Consider the following 12,641-nt stretch of genomic DNA (forward strand, 5'->3'; position numbering starts at 1 on the left):
CATGCTTCATCCCGTAAATCCTTTTTTCTCACTGCCCTACCTGTCTCATAGTCCGCTCATAGCTTCCTTATCAAATCTTTGTTTCTGGGACTTGTTTTAAGAGCAGTGTGAAGTTCTTTGGAGGCCTTTGAGAAATTTGTCTCAATCCCCTTATCGTCAATGGAGTGTTTCTTGTAGTTGGATGTAAAAGATTCGAATTTCTAGATGTTTAAATTTTACTAAATGCTATTACTACTTGATGACTATCAGTGTTGGTGTCTAAGCAGGATTCACTGTCAGGTAACACCTCCTTTGCAACCTTTGGGAGGAAGGAAATAGGGTTAATTTTCTCTCAATTAAGAGTACATCCATTATTCTACTCAGAATCGGTTTTGGGGTAAATATAGAGCTTGACTTAGCAGAAAGATGCCAAACAAAACAAAAAAAGAAGGAAAGCATGATCACTGAACTCTGTCAACTCGGCTATGGAGGACTTAATACATCTCTTAAAATTAGTCTGAATAATTGTACAATCAGATGTCGAGGTAACTCCTGTAATTTGAAAGGTGGGGAGGGGTTGACCAGTCATGGGGTGATACAGGTTTATTATAACTAGGTCCCAAGTTAATGAAACACTGTTTGAAATGTTTCCGTAGTTATGATGCATAAAATGGACTAGCAATGAATCATTAGTGTCAGTCACCCCACAAATACGTTGGTCCGAATTAGGGCTACAGTAAACATGAAAATCCCGAGCTCAAATAAAAAAAATTGAACATGATTGGTATGTTAACAGAGTTTCCAATATTCCTGCCAAGTCATCTGTCACCTGTGTAGAATTCTTAAAATTATTCTTATAAAAATGAATGGGTAACAAATCCATTTTCCCAGAACCTTCAGCAACGATAACATGAAAATGGGGCGAGTCATTGATAAAGGTCACCATAGATAGGGTGATCGTGTTTGCTACAATTCTGAGTAAGCCCCCCTTAATCTACCTGCTGCTGATGGAACTGCTGGCGTAACAAAGGAGCTGTAGCCGTTTACATAGACAGACTGCTCTGCCTGATTTTCCTGTAAGCAGATAATATCAGAATTCGTAAACACTTTTGATTATCCTTTTTGTTTTCATAGCCCGCTAAATTCCTAGAGAGAATCTTTATATCACTTAGGGACTCCTGCGACCGAATCGCTGTCGGTACCGGTGAGATGGATGATGTAGGGTCAATTGGTAAGGATGTAATACTGCTTAGTGAATCTAAAATGACCAACTGAACCCTCTCCACGGGTGCCAAACCAGAAGCCATTTGATAATAGTTCTAGAGAAAAGACTGAGGAGGCAAATGATTTAGTGGAAAGATCAGTCAATCACATGCCTTCATATCTTGCAACAATGACTACCTATTTGATAGGGCAAGGGCATCATAAGCCACCTGCACAGGCTTATGACCAGTTCTCACTAAAGAAAGGCCCTGAGTGAGTACAGTGGAACTATGTGCTGGTGCGGACCTATAAAAAAAGCCCAACGAGACTGCATAAATCTGAGAATGGAGTGAAGGGACAACCAGTAAACTCCCTAATAGGTCTCTCACTAGCCATTCATTATCAAAGTTTAAAAGTCATTATTGGTTGGTTTTACACCAGACCCAATTCACTGCGTTCTTCTGGCCATTATCAAATGATTTTGAATGAGATGACCTTTATTAGAGTTTTGAGTCATCCAGTGTCGAGCCTTGGCCATCAGCTGAAGTGAAGATTTTCTAAGATTGGGACGCAGTAAAGGCACGTTGACTAAAAGTTGAACATAATGACAAGCTACTGGAGGGAAGTCCATGTATTGTTGATTTGGTCTGCTTGGGCCTCAGTAGACGGGGATTTACCTTAACCTGGGGTCTTGATAAATCGTGTGATTGTCTCTTACCCATAGAATCTTGTATGGTCACCTGCGGTGGGCAACACCTAGAGACCAGATCTACATGGTCTGGACCTATAGGATCCCGGCTGTTGGCCAACTGATTTTCAACATGAGGATGACCAATAGAAGTAGAGGGCTATTTAGCTAACTCACGACCATGGATCATGTTTTCACAATTAAAACGCAAATTATGAATTTCACAATTATAACTTTTTAAGAGTTTTTCAGACATCAGAGGGGATGACCGTAGGTGCGATCTGTAGAATCTAAATGGGCATAGGTTGGTTGCAAAGGTGGTTTAAAGTTATCAAGAAGATCACACCAATATGAGGAAAATGTAGTCTCTGAAAGTTGCTGGCTATTCATACATGTGGAACTCGCTGGCATAGAAACCTTTCTGATCTTTTTGGCAGGACACTTGGAGGGCAGTATCGCATAACCTCTTTTTCATTGATCATTTACGGAGGTAGCGTCAGTTGGTTTCCCACTAAATGTAGAGGCAGGCTGGGAATGTTCGGGGTTGGTACAGAGACTGACGGTAATTCTGGAAGAGAAACCCCATATAGTTTTGTTGCACCCCCCTTAGTTGGAGAAACAACTAGATTAGATGACTGCCCTGTCCCTAACCCTAACGAAATTCTCATTTTTGTAAGTACAATTTATTTTTCTAATGCCGATGTTGCCTTGGCCAGAAAGGTATTTAAAGAGGTAACAGTTACCTCCTCTGTTGCTCTCAGCTTTTTCTTGCCCATGGTGGGCCTGTAACAGGGGAGTGTAGAAGTTAGAGGGGGGTCCCAGCCTCCTCTGGGTTCCGACGGGCATGGATGGGTCTGCCCTTGGCCCAGGCGAGGCCCATGCAGAAGTACCACTCTGCTGCCTTTAAGCATCTGCAGGTGCCGGAAGTGTGATGCTCTGTGCGGTGGAGCCTGGGGCCTGTAGTCCGTGCCCCGGCTCTGCTCCGATGCAGCCCTCACAGCGGGACCTCACTGCTGCCTTTAAGCGCCTCCACACACGGGAAGAGTGACGCGGCATGCGGTGGAGCCTGGGGACTGTATTCAGTGCCCCGGCCCTGCTCCAATGCGTCTCCAGGAAATCTCTAATAGAGTGCTCTACCTTGCACTCACTTCAATTGTCCAACTTGAGCATATTTGGAGACTTGAATCTTCATCTTGATCTAATCAACAATAAAGAAATCCAGGACTTTACTAATGACCTGGCCACTTTCTAATTAGCTCAGTTAGTAAAACATTCAACTATGAGGCCGGCCATCAGCTGAACCCTGTTTTTTACAACCTGGCCACCCTTCAAACTGCTCCCCCTATTCCAGTGACCTGGTCAAACCATTATTTGGTGCCTATGACTATTGATAAACCTAGCATTGAAAAAACATTACCGGTAACCCCACAATGAGAAAGTTGTAGCATAAACTAGACCCATCTGCCTTTTCAAGGTTTATCGATAGGAGTGTGCCTCTATTAGACTCCAATATAGAACGAGCGGAGACTTCCTCCAAAGCATGGAAATCTGCTCTATTGTGAACAACCTGATTAAACCCACCTCCGCTCCTGGATTAGCGGAAGCTTCTAACAGCCACTGCAGCAAGCTTGGTCAATGATCTTTATCTTTACTTTAACAGGGGTGAGGAAACAGTCAAACCTTTCTCTCTTGACACAGGGGCCTACCACTCGCAATGGGCTCCCTTGGACCAATTGGCTCTACATGACGCAGATTCTATTTCCACCTTAATGCGTCAAGTGAAATCTCGATCTCCAGATGACCCATTTAAACCTGATTATATTTTGACATTTCAGGAGAGCGTCACACCCATATTTCTAGAATTAGCCAAGCTCACGCTGAGCACAGAAGTATCAATATGGAAACACGCACAGTGATCCTTCACTAAATACCACTCAGCCAGAAAACTATTGAACCATTTCTCTTCTGTCATTTCCATCCAAGGATGTGGAGAAACATGTAAACAATCTCCTAACCAAAATATTAGAACAATATCAAATATTAGATTGTTCTCAAAATGGATTTGGATCATCCGGCACCAAAACTGCTTTTTTAACAGTTACCAAATCCCTTTGCAGTACTACAGATGCTGGCAAATCCCAGGCTCTGATGCTCCTAGATTTAAGTGTGGCCTTCGACACTGTCTCACATGCAATAATATTAACTCGCCTCACTGACCTGGGGGTACAGAGCAAAGGTCTGGCCTGGTTTACCTCCTTTTTAAAGGAGTGGTCCTTTTCAAGTTATACCCCCCTTTCATCTCATCACAAAGAGGACTGGCTCCTGCCATCTCCCAGGGTTTGGAGCTCAGTCCTACCCTTTTAATATTCACATCAGACCTCTGGTTAAGGTAGTTAATTCCCTTGAAATCTCACCAGTGTTGTATGCAGACGACACTCAGCTAATTATTTCCCTGTTAGCAGAGTTGACCAGCGGTTGTTTCAAATATAGAAACTGTCTAACAGCGGTGATGGCATGGATGCACAACAACTGTTTAAAACCTAACTCCTGCTGGGCAGGCATACCCATCTTTGGACTGATCAATGATGTCCAGAAATACTATGTACCCGTCAAACTTAAATTGGTGGTAGAAAACCTTGGGGTATGGATGGATAGCTCTTCATCCTTGGAAACCCGAAGTCAAGATTCTAGCAGGGCAACTGTTTTGGCATCCTAAGGAACCTCAAGACAATTATAGGATACTTTTCCTGGCAATCCTGCCAACTGATTGTACAATCCCTTGTCATTTTGCTCCTGGACTATTGCAAATATCTCTATTTGGGCTCAAAGAAATGTGTTCTGAACCGATTCAGCTTTGTTTCCCAACTTTTGAGCAAGTTCCATTGGCTACCTATTGGAAAGCTTTCAAAGTTCAAAGCCTTATCCATCTCCCACAAAATCCATGCAGCAAGGAGAACCCATCCTAGCTGCCTGGATGCAATTGTACATGCCCTCCAGAACACTACGCTCTGCCAATCTAAACAAGGCCCTCATCCCTCGTCACAGCAGAGTCAGAACAGGAGGTTGCTCCTTCCATGTCTTAGCTCTGACCCTATGGAATTCTATGCCTCCTAACCTTAGATAGAGTCAATATCACTTACTGATCCGGAAACAGTGGAAGACCCGGTTCTTCTCCATCTAGGCTGACGATTTCGCCTCTCTGCGGCTGTGTTTCATCGGATCCATTAATGTCCCTTGCTGATATTGTCTCACCTACTACACCAAGGAGCTTAGGGGATTACAGGAACAGGTCGTCCCCCTCTCTGAATACTCACAACAACACAGGACCTGTTCCTTTTGGTGCTACAGTTGTGCCTAGTCAAACCCTCCTATATTCTTTTCAGGATTGGGCAATAGCCTGCCTTTCAGGCTATTTAATTTTCTAGACCAGGTTCACCACTTTCAGATTATTCATTAAAAAGAGAGTGCACTGTTTATCCATATATCTCTGTAAATTTCTCCCCGCCCTGCTGCCTGCCGAGACAACGCCCGGTTCCAGCTTTACACACGAGACTGACAGGAGCAGCTCGCAGCAAAATTATCCACAATAAGGGATACAGACATTGCCAGAATGGAGGTATAGGTATGCCTTCCACAGTAGGTGATACGGAACACCAGTGAATGGGTGCAGGGCGAAACGACAGACCTAAGCCCTGAAGAAGTTGCCGTAAGTCTTTCCAATTGGCAACGAAACATGTCGGTGTTTTAATTACGAGTAAACTCGCAGCCAAGAATAAAGTCGAGAGGGCCAGCGAGTTATAACTAATTTTTTAACTTTCACTTAAGCGGTGTGGCATTACCTGTGTCACTCCCCTTCACTTTGTTGGGTCCAGCCTTGCTGTGTACCAAACTTGATGCACATGCAGGTACTGTTGCCCGAGCACCCTCACTAGTTCTTTTTCTTTCACACTTCACAATTTCGCTAATGATGAGAACCTAGGCGGCAGGCGAGTACCTTCCTGCAGAGCCTCCATGGTGTTACTCCCGTGAGGCGACACCACTCTTTTCCGCACTATTTTTGTGTTCCAGCCTTGTTCCTTTTCCTTTCTTCTTACTCTAGTCTGTCAGCAGGGTGGGGAGAAATTTACAGAGATATATGGATAAACAGTGCACTCTCTTTTTAATGAATAATCTGAAAGTGGTGAACCTGGTCTAGAAAATTAAATAGCCTGAAAGGCAGGCTATTGCCCAATCCTGAAAGGAATATAGGAGGGTTTGACTAGGCACAACTGTAGCACCAAAAGGAACAGGTCCTGTGTTGTTGCGAGTGATATTGTCTCACACCCGGACCCTCATCTTCCCCTCAAGGCAGGCAGTCTCCAGGTGTTGTGCTATCTAAGGCTCGGCTCTCTTCTTGTAAAGGGTCAAAGTGGTAACACCCCTGCAGCAAGTGCTTCTATCAGCCGCATGAATAAGATATAGTGCACACCAATACCCAGCCCAGTAAAGGCCTGAAACAGACCGAAAAAGGAGCATGTACCTACATGTTCGCCTCCTCTGTTTGTACCTCATTAGTAGCTACCTGTGCACTTCCTCCGTTTGTATGTCCCGGGCGAGCCTCTTTAATGACGCTTGTGATCCTGGTACTGCCAAGCATGGCCGTTTGTCTATCAGATCATTACCTGATGTCTGCTGTGTGCATCGAGTCACTCCTCTGCTTTAGCTGTGAGTGAACCCTGCTGAGGGAGTACGCAGACATAAGGGAGTATGGAAGGCGACGAACAGGGAGTAAGGTGAAGCTGATTTCAAGAAAAGCCCAAAGGTGTAAATGCTGCACTCCCCCTCAAGCAACAGACATCTTGTCCCACTCTGCCAACGCTCCATCCACCCACAGAGTAGCATGCTGGCACCAAACGGAAAACATTAAGTTAGATGCCATGGTAAGGTATAAAAAGACAAAAAGCAGACATGTATTGACAGCAGAGATATCACAGGTATATTACAGGTTGTGATGGAATCTCTATAATCAATGCTGCAATCTTCCCACAAATGCTTGAACCAACCCCAGGAAAGTGGCAAAGATAACTTAACAAACAGAAAAGTAAAGACAGGAGTTGGAACTTCAGCTGCTCGAGTGTGAACAGGAAAGTATTGTCAAGAAGAGAGTGAATGGAGCTTAATTTCTTATATACTTCCTGGAGCGTTACCTTTATTATATACTTCCTGAAGAGTTTTGTTTGTGATATGGTTCTTGAAAGGGTTACTGTTGTTATACACTTCCTAAAACTGAAGTGATTGCAGCACATCCTGATCCATCTCTTTTTCCACAATCTCTTCTTGTTTAAATGAAATCTTGCCATGTTGCATCTTCGTAAAGCTGTACCTCTAGCGAGTGGGCACTCCATGTGTGCTCTTTCTGTACTAAGTTACTCTGTGAACACTGGAAAATCACCTTCTTTTCTGAAGTAAGTAAGAGTTACATGTTCAATGAAAGATTTAGTTAAATATCTTTGTATGGTGAAATATCTCTTGGTAACTTTCATAAATGGTAAAGAAGAGATATCTTTTACAACTAGTTAAATATTGTGTATTCACATTCTCTTACATTTCCATTTAGTGATTTTAAATCTCTTTACATCCAATAGGAAACCTGCCTTGAATGCACAAAGGATCGTGAATAATGACAGTAATCGTGCAATTCTGAAAAAAGTGGTAAAAAAAAGGAGCTCCAATATTCAGGAAAAGATCTGCACAGTCAGAGACTGAGGAACCTGAACATACACCGATAGATCCTGGAAGAAGCAGTCAAGGGCATATCAGTGGATGCACGCAACAGGACTAAGAAATGACCTTTAGAAAATTAAGGAAACAACACTGACAAACCACCTCCTGTAGAAATAGGCCTGCACCACCAGCTTTGATCATGTGTTTGGTAAAAGGTGGATACAGCATTGCTCTGCTTCCTGTAATGATGGCAGACCACCATTCAGCGTGCTAGGTGTATTATAAACTCTTTCTGGCCACATGAGCACGAGAAAAACACAAGGTAGTGGAGCCAGACAACTGAAGGGTAATAGAAAGAGAGGGTCTTTGATGTACAACAGACTGTGCTAATTTGCATCGACCAGAAGGAAGACTAATCTTTACCCGTAACACACAAAACTATTTTGCAATCTAAAGACATACCCACCTACAAAGAAGCTTTACTTGCCAAAATAATAATATATGTAGTTGGTGAGTCTTGTATTTCATTGTGAAATCTGAAATCAACCATCCCAAAATACCACACACACACCGGGAATGTTAGAATAGTGCTTTATCAACCATGTTAGCTCCTCAGGAAATGCTCTCATGGGATGCAGACATTTATAAACCCGACCCACAGACACTAACCAAGAAAGAAAAATCATACACATGCAGCAAGAGCTTTAGTTTGTCATCGCTACTAAAGAACCATAAGGAAACACACACAGGAGCAGCAACGTGCAATTGCAATGAATGTATGAAGAACTTTAGTCAGTTAAAATTCCTAAAAGATAATCAGCGAACACATACAGGGGAAAAATTATACCATTGCAATGAATGTGCGAAGAACTTCAGTCTGTTATCACAACTCCAAACACATCAGCGAACACACACTGGGGAAAAACCGTACCATTGCACTGAATGTTTGAAGAAATTCAGTCAGTTATTAGACCTCCAAGTACATAAACAAACACACACAGGGGAAAAACCATATAATTGCAATGAATGTGGAAGTAGTTTTAGTCATTCCTCAACTCTCAGGAGTCATCAGCAAACACACAAACGGGAAAAGCCATTCCAGTGCAGTGAATGTGGAAAGAGCTTTAGTCAGTTATCAACTCTCCAATCACATCAGCGAACACACACAGGGGAAAAACGATTCCAGTGCTATGAATGTGGAAGTGGTTTTAGTGATTCCTCAAATCTCAGGAGTCATCAGCGAACACACACAGGGGAAAAACCATTCCATTGCAATGAATGTGGAAGTCGTTTTAGTTATTCCTCAAATCTCAGGAGTCATCAGCGAACACACACAGGGGAAAAACCATTCCATTGCAATGAATGTGGAAGTCGTTTTAGTTATTCCTCAAATCTCAGGAGTCATCAGCGAACACACACAGGGGAAAAACCATTCCAGTGCAGTGAATGTGGAAGTAGTTTTAGTCATTCCTCAACTCTCAGGAGTCATCAGCAAAAACACAAACGGGAAAAGCCATTCCAGTGCAATGAATGTGGAAAGAGCTTTACTAGGTCATCAGACCTACAAAAACATAATCGAACACACACAGGGGAAAAACCATTCCAGTGCATTGAATGTATGAAGAGCTTTAGTCAGTTATCAACTCTCCAATCACATCAGCGAACACACACAGGGGAAAAACCATTCCAGTGCTATGAATGTGGAAGTAGTTTTAGTGATTCCTCAAATCTCAGGAGTCATCGGCGAACACACACAGGGGAAAAACCATTCCATTGCAATGAATGTGGAAGTCGTTTTAGTTATTCCTCAAATCTCAGGAGTCATCAGCGAACACACACAGGGGAAAAACCATTCCAGTGCAGTGAATGTGGAAGTAGTTTTAGTCATTTCTCAACTCTCACGAGTCATCAGCAAACACACAAACGGGAAAAGCCATTCCAGTGCAATGAATGTGGAAAGAGCTTTAGTAGGTCATCAGACCTACAAAAACATAATCGAACACACACTGGGGAAAAACCATTCCAGTGCTATGAATGTGGAAGTAGTTTTAGTGATTCCTCAAATCTCAGGAGTCATCAGCGAACACACACAGGGGAAAAACCATTCCATTGCAATGAATGTGGAAGTCGGTTTAGTGATTCCTCAAATCTCAGGAGTCATCAGCGAACACACACAGGGGAAAAACCATTCCAGTGCAGTGAATGTGGAAGTAGTTTTAGTACTTCCTCAAATCTCAGGAGTCATCAGCGAACACACACTGGGGGAAAGCCATTCCATTGCAGTGAATGTTTGAAGAGCTTCAGTCAGTTATCACAACTCCAAACACATCAGCGAACACATACTGGGGAAAAACCATACCATTGCAATGAATGTGGAAGTAGTTTTAGTGATTCCTCAACTCTCAGGAGTCATCAGCGAACACACACAGGCGAAAAGCCATTCCAGTGCAATGAATGTGGAAAGAGCTTTAGTAGGTCATCAGACCTAAAAAAACATAATCGAACACACACTGGGGAAAAACCATTCCAGTGCATTGAATGTATGAAGAGCTTTAGCCAGTCAACAACTCTCCAATCACATCAGCGAACACACACAGGGGAAAAACCATTCCAGTGCTATGAATGTGGAAGTAGTTTTAGTGATTCCTCAAATCTCAGGAGTCATCAGCGAACACACACAGGGGAAAAACCATTCCATTGCAATGAATGTGGAAGTCGTTTTAGTGATTCCTCAAATCTCAGGAGTCATCAGCGAACACACACAGGGGAAAAACCATTCCAGTGCAGTGAATGTGTAAAGAGCTTCAGTCTGTTATCACTTCTCCAATTACATCAGCGAACACATACTGGGGAAAAACCATACCATTGCAATGAATGTGGAAGTAGTTTTAGTCATTCCTCAACTCTCAGGAGTCATCAGCGAACACACACAGGGGAAAAACCATTCCAGTGCAGTGAATGTGTGAAGAGCTTCAGTCGGTCATCAGACCTACAAAAACATAATCGAACACACACTGGGGAAAAACCATTCCAGTGCAGTGAATGTGTGAAGAAATTCAGTCAGTTATCAAACCTCCGGATCCACCAGCGAACACACACGGGAAAAACCATACCATTGCACTGAATGTGTGAAGAGCTTCAGTGGGTTGGCAACCCTCCGGAGCCACCAGCGAACACACACGGGGGAAAAAACCACACCACCCAGCCAGTGAGGAACATCAACAAGAATGCTCTTCAGCACATTAATCCTTATATATAACACACTCCAGGGGTTTGCTCCAGGGTCAAACTCACTTTACTTTCACGTTAACAGCAACAAGTTCTAAACTGGAGAATCTATATTTAGGAACAAGGGGTTTATACTTCCATTAGTGGCATAATACATTTGAAACCCAATACTTTATAGATCTGTATTAATGATACATAACCAAACACCACCCATGTATGGACATCCAAGAGCCTTTAAAAACAACACTACAGAGGTGTGTACCAGGATTTACTTTAACATTAATATGAACTAAATTATGATACAGCAAGAACAATCATGATGCTATGAAATGTACACAATGATGACTAGATGTTACATGTTAATAAGAAATTTATGTTTTTAGACGTAATAAAACAAAACATGTATTTGAATTCATGGTATTTGACTGCTGAGTGTATATAAGGCGATCTTAGATGTGATTTATTGCCTAAACTTTAAAGATAATTTGTGATGTCAGCAAGAAGCCTAGTTTATTTGGTAATAGAGGGGTCAAATCTCGATAGCATGACTGCTTTCAGCAGGGAGTCTGGTGCAGGTGGTATCAGAGGGGACTAGTCTCACCCGTGTGCCTTCTCTCAGAGTGAGAAGCGGTTCTTTGCTTGAGATGGTTCTACCTCTCCTTCTGTGTTAATGAAGAGAGAAGTGCTACCAGTAATACTGAGTTCTGGGATTCACGGCTGTTTTGGGAACTTAATTCAGTCTTTTTTACCCAATCAATACCTGATTTATTTAGGAATGCTAAAATATGTCTGTATCTTGGCAGTCCACTTGTTAATAATCCATAAAAATACCACGGGGATTTAAACATGAATTTGGCAAATACAAAATTTTCTTTTTTTTTAAAGGTTCTTATATAGCACTGCTTCATCTAATAATGTCTGATGGGTTTTCTTCGAGCCCTTCGAGAAGTTTTCCATTGACTGACTCAATGGGATTTCCGATGAAAGGCTGACAATCTGTCCAACTCTAAACAAGGATGGTGGGTGGGCCTTTGGTTTGGCTGGTGTAACGCTTTGTTGCATTTTTGATAGAGTGCCCTAAATCCAACCCGCCTTTCTTTAGTGATTTTTCTATTTTGAGTTACATTTGAAGACTGTCCTGCTTATTTATAGTTTGACAGGGGTCCATGGTCTGCCAGAGGAACAGGCGTAACAACCTCCACTACCCCTGTGTCTTCAAGGAGCAACAGGAGCTCCTCTAAAAGCATCTAAAGTTTGCTGAGTCGTTGCCATTTTTCACACGGTTGCACAACAGACTTTTTGGTTTTACTCCTTATGAGAGTTTGCTTTTTGTAAAACCAATAAATCGTGTACTTGATACACTGAGAGCTTTCTACAAGGGAGTCTAGGTCATTTTTCATAGATTTTTCCTGTTTGATACAACCAGTCTTTTCATTGTGTTCCTGAAGAAAAACAAGTAGGTCAGAATGCCTACCATAAGTAGGGCGGACTGTCTGATGTACTTACACCAACAGCCCCATGTATGTCGGTCATTGTTGTGAGGGTTCCTGAGGTTCTGACCTCTGTTCAAACAGAGGAGTACAGTGATAGCTTCGTCTCACCAACCTCCAAAATTCTCCAATATATTTTTATAATCCTTTTAATACAATTTGCTAATGGATTATACATGAGAACCACGGCCATGCTTTCTTCTCTTACTCATGCATACGAGTGCAGGAGGTTGTCTCTATGATGCTTGGCCTCTTCTTCGACTGCTTTAGTCCTTCTGGGGTAACCTCTTCCACCAATGTATCCTTCAAGGATTCCTGTTGTTTCATTAAAGAGCGTTATTAGAAACAGT

The 12,641-nt window shown here is 42.5% G+C and overlaps 1 protein-coding gene across 1 annotated transcript; it reads left to right on the forward strand.

The window, feature by feature from the left end:
* The first annotated feature begins 7,397 nt into the window (after positions 1-7,397).
* On the forward strand, positions 7,398-11,212 carry LOC144807641 (uncharacterized). Its single transcript, XM_078673264.1, has one exon. It carries the CDS (start codon positions 8,175-8,177, stop codon positions 10,695-10,697), a length of 2,523 nt encoding a protein of 840 aa, XP_078529390.1. The 5' UTR covers positions 7,398-8,174; the 3' UTR covers positions 10,698-11,212.
* Positions 11,213-12,641: the final 1,429 nt, after the last annotated feature.

This window comes from Lissotriton helveticus, chromosome 1_2 (genome assembly GCF_964261635.1).
Source record: "Lissotriton helveticus chromosome 1_2, aLisHel1.1, whole genome shotgun sequence".
Classification (NCBI taxonomy): domain Eukaryota; kingdom Metazoa; phylum Chordata; class Amphibia; order Caudata; family Salamandridae; genus Lissotriton; species Lissotriton helveticus.

Excerpts from the sequence above, each read along its gene's own strand:
- LOC144807641 (XM_078673264.1), top strand. The coding sequence starts at position 8,175 with ATGTTAGCTCCTCAGGAAATGCTCTCATGGGATGCAGACATTTATAAA.